The sequence below is a fragment of the Carassius auratus genome, chromosome 6 (genome assembly GCF_003368295.1).
Source record: "Carassius auratus strain Wakin chromosome 6, ASM336829v1, whole genome shotgun sequence".
Taxonomy (NCBI): domain Eukaryota; kingdom Metazoa; phylum Chordata; class Actinopteri; order Cypriniformes; family Cyprinidae; genus Carassius; species Carassius auratus.
Genome location: NC_039248.1, coordinates 7,662,374 through 7,684,547, shown reverse-complemented (window position 1 = coordinate 7,684,547; position 22,174 = coordinate 7,662,374). Strand labels below are relative to the sequence as shown.

Here is a 22,174-nt window from a genome sequence, read left to right as displayed (position 1 = left end):
GTATGAGCGGGAGAAGAGAGTGATCACTTTCTTTTTAAATCTGTATTTCTAAGCATTTTAGTCCAGTTATACCCTATACTGTATGTCAGTTTGGAATAATGTAAGGTAGATTAAACTCCAAGTTTCTGATAAGGTAAAAGAAGGACAGAAATAGTAAGGTGAGTGCAGTGAATGGAGAGCGTAGAAGCAGAAAGCACACTTAGAGCACATAAAATGATAAAGAGGACTGTGAGGACGGTGCCAAGCATGAGAAAAAATAAATTAAAGATACCTAAGCAACACATTCAATTTATGTTTTCTCTTTGTGTTTGTGTTTCTGAGTGCGACTTTTTACCTATACATGAGTATAAATATGCCCAGATAGAAAAAGCGAGATGAATCACAGATCACAAGAGACACAGTGAATTCACGAAGTTTACCATAATAATCAGGCCCATACAAACACATGCTGTTGTACAGTGTCCAAAAACAAAAATTATGATGTCAGATTGTCAAAGGTTTCATTGCATTAAGACTTTCTGTCTTTTAAGACTACACTCTGTTATCAGACGGTAAGTTATAAAGAAACTATGACTATGCATGTAAAACTGAACAAACAAACAAACTAATAAATACCACCATCCGTTCACCTGTCGGGACCCGGGATCCCTTGAAAAACAATGAATTATCTAATAAATATGAGAGGCCATGTTGAAACGAATATACTACATGTGCATTTTATGTACAAAACATGAATGAAAAGAAAATGAGAGACACCATGCCAGAAACTGCTCATTTCAATTGTCTGTGTGGAGATGGGCCTGAAAACGTATTGTGGAAAGGAAAATGGGGGTGCTTATGTCATGCAGTTTGCCCCAAAGGATTGTGGGGATCTTTTAAGAAGGACGTTTACTCCTCAACCATCATGTCTTCCTGGACCCTCTATATGTTCACTTGCAAAGCTAGTTTTATACACAGCAGTAACTGAACGCTCATGGTGCCATCCGTTGCTCTCGCCTCCGAGGGGACCAATCTATTGTTTTTGCATCATTATTCTGCGTCCATGTACATGTATAGTTCTTCCTCCAGTACTTCAAAACATTCCACTGTCCCTGAGTATCATCTTCGCTCATTTCCTCCATCTTGTCCTCGTTCTTTACATCACCAGGCGTTCAGCTCTGCATCCCAGAGTGGACCAGGTGGCTCTGATCAGCAGTAATATGGCTCTTTGCCCTACAGCCTTTCTGAAACGAGGCTAAGGAGTTGGATTCTCCTGAGAGAGTTTCATAGTGGTGTCTCGAAGGCAACCCTGCTCAATGATTATTTGGTACAGTCCTGGGCCGGAATGCGGGATCTCACAATACAGACACTGGCTGGTGGAATCCACAGACTTTACTATGAGAGGAGGAACGGCTGACTTCAAAATGGCAGTCAGCGTTGTAGTACAAAGACTAGATTCAGCACCAACTGATGAATTTGTCACAAACAGAAATGCAATATCGGGAAACATTGATGAACGGGCAACACACTAATTCACCACAGACGTTTTTTAAAAATAATTTGACAGAATGGAGCCCAGATTGATTTTTTTTTTGACCATCTCATAATGGTTTCTGTATTAGGTGAACAGAATGCCACGTCTCAGGCACATGTTCAGGTAAAGTGTGTTAGTGTAATTATGTTTGTGAAAGCAGCTCTTTAATACAACCATGGTCTCGCAATGATGCATCCAGTATTATTAAGTGCTTTCATTGTTCAGTTCTGAATGGTGAGGAGACCCAAGTCTCTGTGCGTGCGGGACCCAGGGTCAGGTCAGCACCGAATGAAAGTGTGTGTAAAGGGGGGAGGGGGAGGGGGGTTGTGAAGAAGTGAGTGTGGTCAGACCCGAACATGTGGTCCGACCCCAGAAGTGAGAGGGACCCTGGATCCACAGTCATAGTCCATATCCACACTTGTGTGACCGGCAGCCATCAGCCCACCCGCTGGATAAGCACGTCCATCCACCTGTCGTTCCCGAAAACTCTGGATGTAGCTCTGCCAGAAAGAAAAACACATAAATGAAAAAAAATTAATAAAATTACTACATTATTAAACAAGACCAAAGTTACTTTTGTTAGTAAATGAGTGTCTTTCAGAGAGTTTTTCCAGCTTTGTAGGACAAAATGTTTTACAAAATTAAAGTTATGATAAGACTACAGTAATTATGATTTAATTTGGCTTCATTTCAGAACATCAGAATTCAATGGAAGTTCATTTCTGTCACAAATTTTCAATGTTTAAAAGGTATTTTTAACTTTCAATAACATGTTCAAAATCCTATTAGTTTATGTTAAAATGCATGGAATCAGATTTCAGCTAAATTTATCAACTTCTCCCAAAATATATATATTTTTTGTAACATTATAAGTGTCTTTACTGTCACTTGTGATCAATTTAACAGGTTCTTGCTGAATAAAAGTACTTTCTTTAGGCTTTTTTAGTTTTTGAATGGTAGTGCATCATGGTTTTCAACATTGATAATAATAAGCAATGTTTCTTGAGCACCAAATTAGCATATAGGAATAATTTCGGAACAATCATGTGACTCTGAAGAGTGGAGTGTCGCTAAAGACTATATTCAGCTTTTCCATAACAGGAATAAATTACACACAAATATACATACATACATACACATACTTTTTTTATTTTTATAAAATGTAATAATATTTCTTGAAGTTTGTTTTTACTGTACTTTTTTACTGTATATACACGTGTTTCTAACGTTAATAGAACATTATCAGTTTAGTTTTTAGAGGGTTTATTATTATTTATTTCAGTTTTCTGCTTCCATAGAAAACAGTGTGTATTTTAAGAACTTTAAATGTTTTTTATCAGCACTTAAATGTCTTAAACCTAAAACGAACATTATGTGGTTGAAAACACTGAACAGTTGTTATAAATCACAAGTGCTAAGCAAGTCTTTCTGTCTCAGTGCCAGTCAAAGCACAAAAGCAGATTTGAATTTAGTAGTTGATCATGTGACGTACTAAATGTTCTAATCACACTGGTGTGACTGTAAAATCCAAGGACCTGCTTAGAGCTATCATTATGGTGTTATTGTCATCAAAGGGTTAAATATAATGTCCATCCAGATAATTAGAAAAGTAATTAGGCTAAAAAAAGTTTTAATAAAAACATCAAGGAATTCTTTACAGGGACATTATTTGTAGTAACATTTTAAGTTTTGGCAGCGTTTTTGTCACTTTCCCATTAAAGGGATAGTTCACCCAAAAACTTAATTATTCTTGCTTTACGACAGATCGTAGACTTACATGTGAATTACTGCCACCTATCTCTCAAATGGACCCTTGACACTCCCAATTGAGATTGTAGATAAGAGTGTCAATTGTAGGGGTGTGACGGTTAATATATAACCGTGAGACCGGAGGCTATAGTTGAACACCGTCATCAGAACTCTATAACCGCCAAAACCGTGTCATTAAAATATTTTTTACATACATTTTTTATCAAAAATTATGTTCATTTTTTAGATAGGATCATAAGATGCGCAATATATCGGGAGACATGGTTTTTACCACTTAATGAAGTTTTGTAAATCGTCAGACATGATATTTACCACTTCATTAAATTTTGCTTTGTAGAAAACCTTTCTTAAAAACGAATTTAGTTTTGAACAAATTTTATCTTAATTTTAATAAATGTTTCATCAACCAATTGCATGTATTTTAATAAATAAAAAGCAAATATAGCAGACAATGATAACCGTGACATGGAAGCGCTAGCGCGCCGCGTTCACTTGCACTCCACTGTGAACTAGAGCGCATCTCATCATAAATGAAACTCAGCGTAGGCCTATGCCTCATACATTAGCATAAAATATCTTTGCTGCATCCTTTCTAGAACAGACAATGGCTTTTTTTTTGCGGCTCGCATCAGCAAAGCATTGCATCGTCCATAAACAATCAGCGGATGGCGGGCGGTTGTGGCTTTGAAATTTGCACAAAAAACTTTGGCGCGGATGATGAGTTTAGTGAAATCTCTGCCCCTTCACCGATCAGAGCGCGCGCTGACACGGAGTTAACCCGCTATCTCCAAGAACAACCAATTGACTCTACGGCAGATCCACTAGCATGGTGGCGAGACAATGAAACACGCTATCCGCTCCACCAACACCCCCCCCCCCCCTACGGTTATGTTAAGAACCGTCACATTTGACTCACGTCATAACTGTCATCACCAATTCTGAAACCGGCACACCCCTAGTCAATGGTCATTTGAGAGATAGGTGGCGGTAATGCACTTATAAGTCTGCAATCAGCCGTAAAGCAAGAAGAAGAAGAATATACCTAACCGCAGGCTGTGTCGAGGATGCGTGCTCAGTACAGTTTAGACAGTTCAGGCATTGCAGTGCATCAGAGGTAAAAAACAATATAAATACTGTTCAGTTTCTTGCACATATGGATCATTTCGTGTCTTTACATATCAATGTATCGTCATGAGTTGCAGGGTTTAATTTGGTTTTGTGTATGCTTTTTTTTGTTTTATTGTACATTTTAGCTGTGATTCGCATTCACATCCATTACAAGACTGATAGACTGCTAAAGTTTGAGTTAAAAATCTCAGTTTGTATTCTACTGAAGAAACAAAGTCACCTACATCTTGGATGCCCTGGGGGTAAGCAGATAAACATCAAATTTTCATTTTTTGGTGAACTATCCCTTTAAGTTCCACCCTGCTCTGCAATATATGTGTAGGATGGTGTGTGGACTCACAGGAGAAAGCACATCTCCATCAAAGCGTCGTATAGGGTTGGGTTTCCTGCGGTAGGCAGGCTCTGGGTGCAGGGCTTTGGCGGCATGTGTGTGGTGTGCGTTCTGCGGCTGCTTCCTCTTTTTCTTCCTGCCGCTCTCCCTCCTCTCCTCCTTCTGACGTATGCGCATAAGCTGAACTCGCCGCTGCTGGCGACTGATCATCACTGAGAAAGAGAGAAAGCACATTACATAACCGAAACATACATATTGGACATTGTATGTTTTGTCTGTACAAAATCTAAACTAATTATCCATGTACATTTATGACTTGCATAAAAAAAAAAAAGGATGGTGACATGGACCTTCCAGTTAGCGGCTTCCTCCACACTTCCTTTACTTTAGTGATCCGTTCTTCTCTCATGCATACTCTTTAAAATCCTACATATGCATTTACATAGCCACATAAGCTTTATATATCATGTAATAATAATTAAATATACTTCGAAACAAAATAATAAATACTATTTCACTATTACCATACTACTACTACAAAAAAAAATTTCCCCAGTACAACTGTTCAAATGTTAAACCATCAAGCTTTTATTTTGTTGGATAGCTACTGGGATCACTTAAAGATGAGATAAAACTGAAATAGCGACAGAACTTTTCTCCTGTATCATGATGCACATGTGAGTAATGGACCATCAACAAAGAAAACAGTAGGCAAGACTTGGTTGTATGCATTGATTGATTGTTGATAGGATTTTGAGACATGGATTTGAAAGTGGATGCAGCTGAATACGAGCTTGCAGTGGCGAGTTTAAGTGGACTAAATGATTTAAGTCCTGCATACATCATCAGACTGAAGGAGGGAAATTTTCACTAGAAGGTACATTTATGACATTTTGATTTAAGGTGTAAAAGGTGAAAATTAAATATTTGCAATGAATGAACCTTCCACAATAAGATCTATAACGTGTTAAAAAAAAACAAATCCATTTCATGCCAGCTTCTTCTCTTTATAAATGCTCCTAAAACACTGGATCATAAACCGCATGTGTGTAAAGAAACACAGTGCCACACTTTGCATTAAGTCTGCCGTGCATATATTAATCTAATTAAATTGAAGCCTTTACTAATTCATAATCACACTAAGACACATTACAATACATTTTTTCAATGAATCATTCTGCCCTTACATGGATTTTACCACTTTTATGGTACTTTTACTGTCATGTTTGGAGTTTGAAATATCTCTTCTCATTCACTTTCAAAATAATTCTTTGCATGTTCTATTAAACATCTCATGTGTTCCTTGGAAGAAAGGAAATCATACAGTTTTGGAATGCCGTGAGGGTGAAATATTGCCAAACTTTCATGTTTGGGTGAACTCTTTCTTTAAGACATTATAAACCATTCAGTGAACACAACTCTACTGTATTGAAAACAGACAGAGAGACAGGGAGAGCCTCTCCATGAACTGATACTCTGCTCTGCATGACGTTTCTGTGATGATCATCATTCACACAGGCCTGAGAGCACACCAACAGACAGGAACCATCTGCTGTGCTGCGCACATTCATCCAACCTTCTCTCCCTCTCCGGTATAGTAAATCCACAAGAACAGTGTGTCATATATTCCAAACAACACTTTGTCTGTCCCTGACTCACCCTTTGTGTGGGAGTAGCCCTCTGCCGTCACTCTCCATTGCACCAAAACACCCAGCAGGGCGAGGGCAGGCCAGGCTCCCAGGACCACCCACGTCGTCCAGCACACCGGCTCCCGGGGGCCCGTTTTCACCCGCTCGTAAATGTACCTCACTAGCGCGAAGAGCTCTACGAAATAATCCGTAGCCACAACTATCACTGCAGCCCCAAACACGGCCGTGGAGAGGGTGGTGAAGCATCTCTGCCACTGCAAAGTGAGGACGGCGAACAGCATGCCCAGGCCCAGCAGGACGCCCAGGGGCACCCATACTGACCGCGGGGGGTTGGACGACAGCTCCTCCATTCCTATCAGGGTCCCGATGCCCACCAGCAGGCCCAGGAGCAGCCCCACCATGAAAAGCCCAACGCTGCGTACCAACATGGTCACTAGGCCACACAGGGTGCCGATGCCCAGGCCAATGCCCACGCTGGCCTCAACGCTCAGCTGTGTGTCCAACACTCGCTCCTTGTAACAGAGCAGGAAGATAATTACAGAACCAAACATGAGCCCCGTGAGGAAGAGGACAGCCTTAAAACAGCGGTAACCTGCAAAACAGAGAAAGAACAGAAGGTGAGAACTGAGTGAAAAAATGCCAGAAAGAGTGAAGGAGGGAAAAGAAAAAGATAAAAATAGCTAGAGATAAACACCAGAAATGCACAGAGTGGCTGATTTCACAGCTCAAGAATAGCTCTATATTGTGAGACCACGATTCTGCCTAGTTTCTAAACAGTTCAACACATTCCAACTCTTTCAATATGGAAAATTGACTTTTCAATTTCACTTAGGATTATACATTTCATGTATAATATTTCCAGCTCTACCATCATAAAACTTTTTTACAGGGAGATGCACAAATGTGAGGGAAAGCCAGAAGAGATGTACCCATATTATTTCTGGCTGACAATCCATACAGACAAGCCAATTATTATTTTTATGCTATGGAAGATATACAAATTCTATACAATGTTGTCTATATAAATATTAAACACATATAAAATACCTAAAAAAGTAAATAAATAAAATTCATTTTAAATGCTACAGATGAATTTAGGCATCACAATATTACAATGTACATTATAAAAATGAATGTTTTACTCACTAAAAAGTCTAAAGTATCAATAAGTGAGCAGAAGGCATGTAGTAGAAACAAGTTTCGATACAAATCATGTTATTAAAAAAAGAGGCCTTTAAATTTCATACATCAAATATGATAACCCTTTACAGGGATAACAGTTTTATTAAATTAAATCATCTTTAAATGTTAACTTTAAGCAAGCATTAGATTACAGCAAAGGTGATCTAAAATAGAGGAAATTAGCATGCAAATTCAAATATTCAATACTGACCAATACTTCTAAAATAAAATTAAAATCCAGTATAGCTGATAACAATAAAGAACTGATATCTTATGTATCCCTATTACACATTTTGTCTAAAATAGACTGCAGAAGTGCAGTTATACAAGCCATGACCTTATTTAGAACCTCATGAAATATTCAAAAGCGGGCAAAAAGACACAGAAACAGACTGAATTTAAAACCATCATCATAACCCTGACACTGAATAATTCCAAAAATGAGAGTTATTAGTTTTTGCCTATAAAAATAATAACATAATTTTTTTTTCAGGTAATACAAATATTGCGTTATGGTGATGCATAAGTAAACATGAAATCTCAACTCACCAAAGAAGCAATAGATTATTCCGAAGAGACAGCACATAGAGCAGACCACTGAGGGGACCACCTCATAACGTCGCCCCGCGCCATCATTACAAGGTTCCAACTGCTCCGGTCCAGCTTCTCTTGAGGGAGGGGCCAGCTTAAAGGCTAGGGTCTGCAAGGTGGACGTCATGGTGAGCGTAGTGTGCTGGATGGAGTGAACAGGTTGCAGGGAGGGGGTGACTGAGGGAAGGGGGAGAGGCTGGGAAATCAGGGTACACCTCGCATCCACATGAATCTACCTGTAAAAGAGAGAAGAAAATAAATGTTATATAACACCTTAGCTCACAAAAACATAATATTGGAAGACTAGAAGTTGCAAATTCAAAAGCAGCTTTACAGAAAATCAAAAATGTTAAAAATACCTTATATTCATTTAAAAGTTAGCAGATTAAAGCTGGATGAGAATATAGAATACAAGAACTCAAACAGTTGAGATCATCTATATAGTATATATTTCACTACAAAAATATACTGTATGTATAAGTCTAAAGTTGGAAATACCTATATATAAGGCTGGATATAAAATATATGCAACTTGATACAAAGAGCTGTGTGATCATAAAGTTTACATGTTATGATATAAAGAATTATGCAGCTAAGATTACAGTACACTGGAAAAAAGGCACAGAAGCTGTCACTGGTGCAGTACCATTTCAAAAGGTACACTTTTATACCTATATATATATATATATATATATATATATATATATATATATATATATATATAGTGTACACTGTAGCACCTTCACAAAATTGTACTTTTTTAAAAGATACTGCCCCAGTGACCGTTTCTAAAATTGCACATACTGCTTTATGTGATGTATGCAGGTAAATAGGAAAAGATTTATACTGTATATCCACATGTTAATAAATTACTGAATGATATTTTACATTTTTGGATATTATATCCAAAAACAGATTTGGTTTAGAAATATATTAAATTAAACTTAAAAAAAAATTTCCCTTGCACAACAATTAGCCAGGCCTATTTCTAGCACAGTATTCAGGTTTGACAGGTTTAGATTTATATTTACTCCACCTGCAACCCAAAACAAAGAGGAGGTGAGAGACTCCCATGTTCTTGTTTTCCTTTTCTCCCTTGCTTTTTTTGTTTACCCTTTCCCTTGAACTTAACAATTTGATCTGATCTTTGGAAGCGATTTTGGGTCATGTAAGGCTACCTTTATGAAACAAATGACACTACTGATATATAAAGCCATAACTCACTCATAGAAGTTTGCATTCCATTTATTCACTACTTTACTCTTCATTCTCTCTCTTTCTTTATCTCCCCCCACTCACTTCCTCAACTGCACTGCTTGTTCAATCATGCCCTTCTCCTCTGTCACATAGTTGTGGATCATTGTGTGCTTAAGGATGCCTAATAACTGTTCTGCGGTCAGGTCTTCTTTCGCTAAATGATAGCAATCTAATCAATGGCCACGTCTCCTACAAAAGCTGTGCAATTGTTCTGGCACTGTTTACTACCGAGCTCAGCCAGACAACTTCAGTTCTTCGCAGTGTTATTTACATCTGTGCTGTTTCTGAATGCAAAAACACATTCTATGAAACTCGCCTGATCTGGTGGGCATGGCCCTAAACCAACTTAATTATACAGGGTTTCCTTAAGACAGACAAGCCAACTAGTCATTCTGAAAACCCACTGAGGAGTAGATTATGAAACTGTAGTGCTGTATATCCCTAGCCCATAATTCCCCTGAAGACAGTCTGAGTTGAACGTGAGAACATTGTTCATTTGGTTACCCTCCCTCCCTATTTTCTCCCCAGCTTTGTCATACAAAACACATGCCTTAGTAATTATATTTAACTTAGGGATAATCAAAGCTCAGTTTAAGTCAACCCCCACGTGGCAGAGAATCCCTGCCAAACCAAACTGCAATCCGGCACAGAGAGAAAAGAGAGCCATGTTTTCATCATTAAACATCAATAGAGCACCTTTGCAGTCAGATGTCTAACAATAAATGACCTTCCACTTCCTGTCTGTGACCATAACAATGAAAAGATGCAAAGCTTACCAGCTCGGGGGAAGGTGGTATTAACCAATAGAAAGGCAGCCTCCCCCTCCATAGCAACAGACCAGGAGCCAATTGGAGGCATTCTAGCTTGTGGGCTCTTCTAAGTGTTGCTGTAGCGTCATCATCTCAACCTAAGGAACTAAAATAAACTGACCAATGACCTCCATACCCTCATTCATGCTTACACAAACATACACTACTGCTCTCCTACACACTAACCTAAATTATTCCCAAACATGCACATCTTAGCACACAACAAGCCACTAGTCTAGGTAAGTGACAGTCAAAGTCTGATATGAGAAGATAGAGACTAACATATGGGAAATTGTTTGGGGAAGACAGATTTTATGTTTTATTTAGTAGACTGGCTTTTTTTATGCAAAGTAATAAGCAATTTTATTCAGCAAGGATGCACTGAATTTATCAAAAGTGACAGTAAACCCTTTTCACAATCATCTTAAAACATTTCCATTTTACGTTCTTCTGAATTTTCTATGCATCAGAATATCCAGAAAAACATATCGTTTGTACGTGTTTTTAAGTATTGCGGTTTAAAAACAAGTGATTTTAAGTCACTGAAATGCATTTAACAAAAGAGAACTTAGCTTTATATGCCTTGAACAGTTAAACATACACACTTGTATGCATGGGTAAAAATGCCCATCTTTGCTATTATCTTCATGAACATGTAAGCAGAGAAAGAAAACACATGTGTAACAGCATATCCGATTCGGGCAGCTCTTAAAGTGACAGCAGTCTAATATTCCTGCTGTCTGTCATTCATGCTAATCACAACAAAAGAGAGACAATCTCACACTTCTCTAGACTAAATCACTTTTGTAACTTTAATAAGAAATCTACATTTAATTTACACAGTGAAGAATATGCAGTGTTTTCATACATTTACTTTATACTATGAGAGCTTTTTTTTATTTATTTGTTCTACTGTACTTTTTGTCCTATAGTAATTCATTTCTTATTCCAATTTAATCGCTGATTGTTCACCTGTCCTCAGTGAGTTAGAGGTTTTTTTTTTTTTTTTTTTTTTTTTTTTTTAGGATTTTCTTTTTATTGTTATTGACACTGGTGACAAGAATTACACAATTTCTATGGTGCAAAATTTTTTTTTTTTTTGTCATATCACCCATCCCTATTGATATTAATTAAAAAAATGTTACGTGAGCACTGAATCAGCATCATGTGACACTGTAGACTGGAGTAATGGCTGCTAAATTCAGCTTTGACATAACAGATTTCTTTTTAATTTTAAACAGAACACAGTAATTTTAAACTGCAATAATACTTACAATATTACCATTTAGGGCTGCTCAATTATGACAAATATCATAATGGTCGATTATTCTCTTCAAAATTTGTTATAGCACTTATATATCATTGCTCTTTTGTTATTTTTGACTGCTTCCATTGTTCTCATTTGTAAGTCGCTTTGGATAAAAGCGTCTCCTAAATGACTAAATGTAAATGTAAATTCCAGCTCAGTGAAACAATTTAAGCACCAACACTTTTTCAGTAAGTTACCTTTCTTGTAGAATTGTTCTTTAAATAAAGAACATTAAGTTGACCAGATTGTTAATTAATCATTTAGGCTACAAGTCAATATTGCCTATATGGACGGTGATTAAAAAAAAAAGTGAAAAAAAGTTAGGTGCACCAGTGCAAAATGTTAGTCTAGACTCTAGAGCCCTGCATAAGAGACTTATATCTTTAGGGATTTAGACAAACAGACAGATTTATTTCTCTAGTGCAAAGCTAAAAACAAACCGCAGAGTTATCTCAATTCTTCCACTGGTCTCTGGTGACGGTGAAATGAGTTAAACTGCTGTGAATTCTGAATCTGTCACTTTACAGAGGTTACCTGAGGTCACAGGGATGACCATATTCAAATAGACAACACCTCTTTACTGGTCATGCTGATATCATGACCTCTGGAGAGTCTTGCCCCGCCTGTTGTTAGCCAGTGGGTTGGACACTTGTAACTATGGTAACCTAATCTGACACAGCTGTTAGGTTTGTCTGGCTTCAATTTATCCCATTGTCTCTGTTTGCCTTCTATTTTCTGAGCTCCTAGCCTCCCACTGTATTTGGTTCTTCCTTCCTTGCTGTAAAGATCATTAATTACTTCCATCTGCGGTCGTTTTCCTCAACTTGCACTTCTTTCCACTTAAACTGGGAGGCTTAGCGGTTCCCCATCTTCATTCCCTGGAGGTGTTTTAGTGGATTTGGACACCTGTGTGCATTTGTTTCTCACCTTAACTCACTTCGAGTTACCGCTCACATTCACACTCTTGTATTTATCTGTCCTATGAGCAACAACATAATCAGATTACTGACAAACACTATATGATTCATCATCCGCTGGTTCATCATTGGCCACCCAGTCAATTCTATCTTAGATAACACGTTCAAACAGCCATTCAATTTATCTTACACCACTGTCTGTTAAAAATGAGCACTCAAATTAGATTAAATCTCTTTGTTTTGTTTGTTGTCCCTTCCATTCCCATCATTTTTCTGGTGAACTGAAATAGTTGTCTTTACAGTAAAAAAAAAAAGTGTAACATGCAACAGGGAGAGGAGATGCAACATTTAACATTAAAATGTTAAAGTTGACCATTTGTACATATTTACACACTCAAATCGATTTTAAACCATTCCAGCACAAAAAGAGGCAAAAAAGATTTCAATTTGCACATTCAGAGTGTACTTAGTACTTAGATTTAAGTTATAAATGGAAAGCAAAGTTCCACTGAAATATTTTTTCCCTTGCTGATGTGAAAAACATTCTGCTCTGTGATTCAAAAAAGTAATATGATCTGAACTGTGAGTTTTGTGATCCGTTGAACTCTTGTAAACTGATCCAACCTATAAACTTAACACAGAAAAGAAAATGTTAAAAGGGAACATTTTGTGAAAAAAAAAAAAAAAAAAAATTCTATATAGCTTTTTTGATATATAAGACTTTCATATACTCTGCCGATACACTCAAATGACAATATTCACAATTCACTCCCTCTATAGTCTGCAAAGGCCATTTATGAAAACTAAGCAACAAAAATTTGTCATTTGGAATTTGTCACGTTACTGACATTAAAACCATGCATACATTTACATATTTCTCACATCTCAAATCAGTGCCTATTCAGTAGCTAGCTCTTTTCTGATGAGTGACAGTGTGAACTACATTGCCATGCAGAGTTTATTAACTCTTAAAGATACAGTTGGAAAATTGTACTTAAGGGATAGGTCACATAAAATGCAAATTCTGTCATTTACTAACCCTCAAGATGTTCCAACCTCCATAAATTTCTTTCTTTTGCTGAACACTAAATAAGATGTTTTGAAGAATGTTGATAACCAAACAGTTGTTGGACTCCAATGATTTCCATTGTATTTTTGTCAATGGGGACCAGCAATGGTCTGTTACCCACATTTTTAAAACACTGTCTTATGTTCCACAGAAGAAAGAAACTCATATAGGTTTGAACTTGAGGGTGAGTAAATGATGACAGAAATTGATTCAGATCATCAGCTCATTAGTAGATACTCCAAGACCTGAATTGGGAGTGTCAGACAAAGGAGAGATGCAAAATGTGAAGCGTTGGGGGGCATCCAGGAACATGGTTGGGAACCACTGCTTTAATTGACTATCCTTTTATAGGGGTCATATGGCGTTGCTAAAAAGAACATTGTGTATTTAGTGTAATGCAATGTGTTAATGCAGTTTAAGGTTCAACAATCACATTATTTTCCACGTACTGTACATTATTGTTGCTCCTCTATGTCCCGCCTTTCCGAAACACAACGCTGATTGGCCAGCTTTCATTGTGATTGACTGAATTACTCAAGTGTGTGACGAAAAGGTTACGCCCCTTACCATACTGTGATGATGTGCCTGCGCAACGAGACAAAACCAATAAAAAATATTAAAAAGAAGGCATTTGTTGCATCCAGTTGGGACATAATTACTGATTATAATGACTTATACTGTCTTTTTACGCATTGAAAGTGAAAGTGTGAAAGTGAAAGACTTCCCCATTGAGTATTGTGCCATGTAAACATAAAAACCATGTCTGCATTTGTGATCTGCGAAACGTCAAACAATAAGTGCCACTCTACACTGCTCAAAACTCAGTGGCTAATTCTTTAAATATGTAAATGTTCTTACAGACTGTGAGTCAGAAGCGCCAGACTAGGGCTGCACAATGTGACGTTTAAGCATCGATATCGCGATATAGGAATCCACAATAGTCACATCGCAGGATGTGCGAAGTAGACTGTCGTAGTTGATCCGTTATTCATTAACTGTACGGGCCAGCTGCTCCCCGGCCCTTGACGAATGTGATTCGCGGATTAATTGCACAGCTTTACCATCATAGTTTTTAAATCCTATCAGTTTAACAGGGCAGAGAGAGAGAGAGTCGAGAGAGTGTCAATCAGATAAGTTACTGTCACTGTATTATTAACAATATTATCAAAATATGATCATTTTATTTGTAAAATAATAGCAGTCAATACTGGAATATGTCCCCATTGAAAACCAAAAGTCAACTGATTCCAGACTGATTCTCGCATTCATTTTTTTTTTTTGTACGTGTTTGATGATGTACTGAATGAATGGCACTATGTGAGTGGTATTTGACTGTAGGAGCATATCCAGCTCCACCTGCTACACCCCCTACAAGCTGTCCTGTCTTACTCAGCAGCAGGGCCTTGTCTGTGGGCTACGTCCTCTCACGACTCCCTTAGTCACCCACACCCAACACCAATCATCTATGAAGTAACCCACCTACAGTAGTGTCAGCATGCATTGGCTACAGATAATATTGTGAGTATGTGTGTGCGCGTGCTTTAGGCAGTGTCGTGTTTGGAAAGCATTCAGTTCCTGTATAATTTGGCTGATGGGTTGAACAGTGTGTATGTTCATTGGAGCACAGGGTTCTAGGCTGATGCGTCACCATAGTTTTCTCTTATTGTATATCTTATCTAGCCCCTAGAGTGGTTTCTCTTCCAACTTTCTATCCAGTTTTTCCTCATGAAATGCATACTTCCTGAACTCGCACTCTGTTTTGTTCCAGTACTGTGAGCTGGTCCTGATGTGTTGCAAAATGTCAGAACAGCATCTGTCCAGCTGTAAGCTTCAATCATATCCAAACGAAGATGCCAAAAAATACACCCCATGTCTTTATCTTTTCCTTACACAAACATTCACACATTTTCTCAGTTTTAATCAATTTAAAAACACTACAAACATTCTGTATGGTATTTGCACAGACATGGAAGGACGGTCTCATTTACACACAAAACACCACCATCATTATGATAATCCACCACTAGCAGATTTTCCTATTTTCATGAATCGGAAGGTGCTCTTTGGCACAGCCTGCGACTAAAATAGTCTGCCGTCTCGTCCAAACCCTGCAGGGGCTGTTTTTCTCTCATCCCATTGCGGTTTGGACACTGCCAAACACCCAGTGTGGAGTAACAGAATTCCACTCCGGAAAAGATCGGTGTGAGTGAATGTGTATGTGTGTGTGTGTATGAGTGGGTGAGCCTGGAACACAGCCAGCAGAAGAAAGCCTGGTAGAGAATAGAGAGAATGGAATAAAAAAGGATATTGATGAAAAGCAATGAGCAAAACAAGAGAGAGGTGATTTTTAAATAGTGTAGAAACTGAGAAAGGAATAGAAGAATTGATTAGAGGGAGAGTGAATGTGTGTGGGGAAGAGTAAGAGATGGAACCCTTTCTTACAAAACTCCTTCATAATGGATCAGTCATGCACTGCTCATTCTGTTCATTCTGCCTGCAGTATCTGCTGACGTAAGGTGAAAGGAACCCACAGTCTGGTTGTGCGGAGAACTAGAAAATGGAGTCAGATGAAACATTTTACAACTTTTTAGACTTTGTTTTACAAATCTGACCAAAATGCATAAACGTGGACAAGAACTTATTTTTACAACAACAACTTTTCTCTCTGTATGACACGGAAATGAAACTCCTGCTGCAGCTTCGAATCACCAAACTCTGGGCCTCGCAGCACGCAAGGCTCCAGTGAGGTCATACTCTTGACACCATATGGTTCAGTCTACAGGAAACACATTGCATCAAAACAACAAAGACAGCTTCAAAGCAAAAGCCACAGATGTAAATAGTAAAACAATAAAAATAAAAAATAAACTATCTGAAAAAAAAAGATAAAAAATGAAATAACTCCCCCCCCCCCACCCCACCCCCCCAAAAAAACTAACAAACAAAAAACAAACCCAGATGACTAGCACGTACCTTTTCTTTTAACTTTCACTCATTGAACTACCACTGGTAATGAAAACAATCTGTCATTACAGAAACCTTGTCACTTCTGGCTTGAATTCAGTTTCCTCTGGCGTCAAGAGTTGTAAACGTACCAACAGGGATGTTCACGTGAGGCCAACTACAGTTGAAAAAGAGAGGTCACATGCAAAACAAATGCTTAATGTGGGCTGGAATCACTTGAAAATATGTTGATAATATTATAAGAAGTTTGCATTTTATGCATTTTCTTTGTACTGATTCGTGGTTATCAAGGCCCAAAAATGTGTCCATTTTGATGGCTACTTTATCCTTAAAAGTAACAATGATGGACATTGAATTAAATTTAATATCTGGTCGTCAAATGAATGTCCAGAGGCAATACTAAAAGGATTAAACTGGATTATTCCAGGCCAACAGGGTGAGGTTACAGATTCAACACACATGAAATCTACCTGACACGGAAAAAAAAACAGGCTTTCCTCAGATTACCACAACAGGTTTCACTACAATGCTTGGCTCTGCCTCTGACAGAGAGCTAAACAACAGCTTTTGGTGCTGTTCTACAACAACTCAACACAAATACGTTATGGCATTGCTCAGACCACTGGATATCACAGCCAGCTAGGGAAGAGTTTTGCAGTAAACAGAGTTGATCAGTGATGACAGGCCTTAGATGGGAATGCTATTGCTCTAATAAACACAAGGACATCAGATCCCTGACGCATCCAGTTTATTTAAGGTTTTCCATCCAATCTGAATTATTCTGTTCCATTACAGGTTATTTTATTGCACGCCAAATAATAACATATAGCAGGAAAAAGGATGTGAATAATAATTTGATACTTGCCAAGAAAAGCATCACAATAGGAGACACAATATTTCTGTTATACAAATTGTTACACAAATCAAAACAAGGCTATAAAGAATAGACATTATGGACTCTATATCAGTAGAGTTTTGATGTCTTAAAGCGACATAATATAATGTCATTAACATAATGTCAAGTTTTCAAACATGTATGCATTTCTTCTTCTGTGGAACACAAAAGAAGATATTCTGAATATTTTTGGTGACCACCAAATTTTATTTCTATTATTATATATTTTATATATATTCTATATATTTTTTGGAATAGCTAAATGATGGTTTGGGTAAATAAACAATGACTGAATTTAAAATTTTGGGTAAACGATTCCTTTAAGTTCACCAATTTTCAATGTTCTATTGGCCAGAATAATCTACTGTAAGATTCTCAACAGAACAACTTTTGAAACTGACTGTACTTTCATCCCACAAAGCCTTGTTTTTTGATTTGCATCAAATTACATGCTGCCTACCCATGTCCATACAATTATTTCATGAACGACTATTTGGAATGAACAAACTAGCTCCAGAGATGCAAGTGAGATCCTAGTTCAACAAGTGTGTTTGTGCACACTGGTATTTAATAAGATTCTGCAGCACATGTGGCTTGTGTTGAGTAGATTATTAGTATTATGACCTCACCGCCCTCCACCCTCTCTGTAGGCTTTTGTCTTTTCTTCAGCGCCAGCTCCATAGCACCTCTCAGTCTTTCCAGCTCTCTTCTGTTGTGTTCTTTCAGAGTTTATGAAATGGCTCCACCAAACCACCTGTGACTGCGCTGCACACACCATTCATACATTTCACTCCACCATTTTTTCATTATTACCCTGTAATGCTAAGTACACAAATCCTTGAGTACCTATTTCACTAACTCGCAGAAATAACCACATAATCTGTTCTGCAACCAGTACTGTTACATAACATGGGGATAAACATTCAAACTGATTGGGACTACCTTAAACAAAGCAATGAGTTCATTTTTCCTTTGTGCTCAGATCGCATTTTATGCTTAAATGTAACTTGAAAACTGTGTTTTCCCAATATAAGATGTGCTGTGAGTCACATATTTGTTGGTGGACATCAAAAGAATGCAAGTCTTTGGGTGATTTGCACAAGGAACAAAGGGATCCCCATGTGGCACACACAAGTGAGGAGGAAAGACTCAGATGTGACCAACCAGCTAGAGGGCTGCCGGACAATGGATCTGTCTGTTCATCATACAGTGCATTTGGGGAAAATACTTTTCTCTGTTTCTGTGTTCATGGAAGTTGAGCGAGCGTAAACAGAGCTAAACCACATCAACATCTGCAGCAATATGCATCAAATTATGATGGTACAAACAACTGTTACATGAGCAACATATGTTTTGGTTAAATGCTTCCAATCTTTGAAAAGGTAAAAGTAAAAGTATTGCAAATAGGCAAATCTACTGGAAAACCTGTTGCGAAATCTGTGCAATTTTGACTTGAAACACTTTTTTTTAGCAGACTAGTTCTAAAGTGTTTACCAGATAAAGTGAACTTTTCTGGAAAGTTTGCTTTGGCAAAACTTTTTTATAAGTAGGGCTGCACAATAAATCGCATGCAATTGTCATGCGCATCTTGTCAGTAAAGCCAGTTCCATGATTATTAGTAAATCTCCATCACGTGCGTTCAGATGGAGCAGCATCTGATGTCCGTATTGGCAGGCCAAATCAATATAACTGAATCATTTATCAACATTAATTATACTAACATTTAACAGCAGAGCAGACCAAAGCATAATCGATAATATACCAGGTGCTAATCATAGTAACCTAAGCATAGCAATCACAAGTTCCAATCATACACACTTAAATCTGTTGGTGTCCCATGATAGCTCTGTTAAATGTGATGTGGTCTCAACAGGAACAGTCTCTCCAAACATGATGAATTAACAGATTCTACGTGCGTGCTGACATGCAGGACAAACGATGGGGCCTGCCCTGAGGGCATCATTTGTACTGTGCCACTGCTGCTACACTGTACCACTGCAATCGATGGGTGACGTGCCAATTCTGGGAAACATCCGGAAAGCATATAGGCCAAATTACACGTGAATAAAACTGTCAGCAGCACACATGCTGGCAGTCATCAACTACTTAAAGCAAAAGTCTACTATTTTATTTCTTGGATCACCACAATGAATGTGAGAATGTAACAGACGGTTTAGAAAGACAAATGCCAGTTTGCATGTGTGTTGTTGTTGATGAACAGACTTGATATGGTATGTTTTGGTATGCGTTTCCTAGTGTGCACCAACAAAGTCTGCAATGCGTGGGAACACTGATGGGATCAGACCAAACAAAGAACCTGAGGACATGGTGATAAGATGATGCAAAAAATAGTGAACATGACATCATTATAAGGCACTAGCGACACAACCATGTTCTTCTGGAGATGAAGGTGTACACGTTTACAGCACAGGACACTGAGCAAGATCACTGAGACTTCTTTGGGAAAAATCCCTGATATGATGAAATTTGATAAAGAGAACTGTAAGGAATTTAATGATACAAGCTCTCATTTCACTTTTTGAATAGCGGTCATTATTCAGAAAAATGTTACTGGGAAATGTGGCAAAAAAAACAAAAACAGAATCAAGTATTCTAAAGATCCATTTACTGTAAAAAATTATTATAATAATAATTTCAGGCTACACTGGTCCTACTGTTTGCAATGTATACATATACAGTACTGTGCAAAAGTCTTAGGCCACTAGTATTTTCACCAACAAAATATGGTTTTAAGTCAGTTCTTTCTGTTTTGTTGTAGTGTGTCAGTTGTAAATTTAAGTTTACATTTCCAAACATTAGTTTAGGTATTTAAATTTAATAATCCAGTGATATTTTTTTGCACAAGGAGCCTGAAAGCAGCCAGTGCTTCACAAAGAGATCTGATGTCACCATCATCAGTCTGTCTGGAATAACTTGAAGAAACAGAACAAACTGAGACAGACTAAATCCAGAAGAACTTAGGCAATGTCGCCAAAATGCTTCAAGAAACCTGTTAAGCTACGGTACTGTGCAAACCTTCTTGGCACTTGTGTAAAAAAGCTGTAAAGTGAGGAGGCCAACAAAAATAGTGCCATAAATAGATTTTATTAATGTTCTTCTATTAACTTAACTAAATTAAGTAGTTTTCGGTTTCAAAAGCGAAAGAAAAGTGTGTGATGATATCTCTCAACTCTCCCTTATATTCTCTGGGGCAATAGATTTTTTTAATATCGTGATGTCCTAAAATATCATCAATTTCATAACACCACATCCAACAAATAACGAAAAGGCTTTCCAAGTTCATGAGGCTGTCGCACTCAAGTTTGTTTGTATGAGTGTGTGTATGTGGCAAGTCGTGTCTCGTCTGGCACGTCGATGTCCAATACTGCATGTAAACAGAAGTCATGTTCACTTTACCTGCAGGTATGAACACACATGCATGGAGATTTCCGTGCGTTATTGCGCGTCAATGAATAGAGTCTATACACAGAGACGGACTGCGGTAAACCATGTCATAACATAAGATCTTGTAAGTGGACTACAAAATCTCATGCTTAAACTCATCTGGAAAGTGCAGATGATAGCCTACATCGCGAGCGAAGTAGGCCACGACATCATTTTCTTGATATGATCGCGTTCATAACACGCTAAACAAATCCCCCATACTACAGCCATTTGCAATGACGCGTCTTTTGCATAAACGACAGTGTCAACGTGTATAAACCAACGCCGCGACTGATGATCATATTCTGAAAAAACTGTCCAGACGTGGCCATATGCGCTCACCCTGACCGCGGTTCAGCATCCTGCTTCTCCCAGATCCCGGTCCCGTGCTTCGGCTTCGCTCGTCCGACTGTCTAATCTCCGGCGAAACAGCCACATTCCAGTCCTATCGATCCAGCTTTGCACACTTGAGCTCTATAGGGAATACAAAGAACTTGTTTGTCTTGACAAAAAAGCTCCGGAGATGTTCCCGAGGTTCTTTTGACTCCCGGTCAGCTTTTCGTTGGTCGTGGCTGCTGCCAATTAGTCCATGCACCGACTATTGCTTTGCATCTAGGATCTACATTATTCCATCCTATGCAGTGAATTCTGTGGGATGACCGACAGTCACTGATCAAAAGATGCCGAAACACACATAAATACTGCTGTTACCCACTCACACGGAGTCTGGGGCGGACCGTATTGGCCAGAGCAGGCGGGGTCAGGGAGAGATGTAGGACACGCGAGTGCTACTAGTGGAGGATCGTGAATTTGAATGAACAACACAGACGCAAATCCATGAGATTCATTCCGTTTAATGGGAGTATCTACTCCTGGAAGCATTGGGTGCATATCTGATAAAACCCAATCCATTTCATATCTGAGTAATCCTTGTCTGTAATGAAACGTTCAGACAGTTGTCCTCATTTAACAAACAACTGTTTGCTTCTCTTCTGTAATGAACTGCACTGACTCCTTAGAATAAATGCATGTGCAAAACAACAACTTAATAGCATACAAATCAGTTTTATACAGAGCTGAACATTTTCAGATTATGGAACATTTAATTTAATTTGTTGTGAATTTAGTATCCTATCTACTGGCAAAAACTGAGTTCAATAATACAAGTAGTCTACTGTACGTTGCTTGGTAGCTTACATTTATCAAACACTGTCAAATAACCCAGACTTATAGTGTGTCACTGGATATGATATAATTTTTATGTCTTTGTTATTCCCCCATTATTATCTACTCAAATATTCCATCCCAACAATCCAACAGACGAAGGAAAATAATGACGTGATCAT

The 22,174-nt window shown here is 38.1% G+C and overlaps 1 protein-coding gene across 1 annotated transcript; it reads right to left on the bottom strand.

The window, feature by feature from the left end:
• Positions 1-401: 401 nt before the first annotated feature.
• Positions 402-21,595, bottom strand: tmem198ab (transmembrane protein 198ab). Its single transcript, XM_026259367.1, has 5 exons — positions 21,171-21,595; positions 8,123-8,400; positions 6,402-6,983; positions 4,752-4,954; positions 402-2,013 (listed from the first exon to the last, which is right to left on the bottom strand). The coding sequence occupies exons 2-5, from the start codon at positions 8,289-8,291 to the stop codon at positions 1,858-1,860; spliced, it is 1,110 nt and encodes a 369-aa protein (XP_026115152.1). The 5' UTR covers positions 8,292-8,400; positions 21,171-21,595; the 3' UTR covers positions 402-1,857.
• Positions 21,596-22,174: the final 579 nt, after the last annotated feature.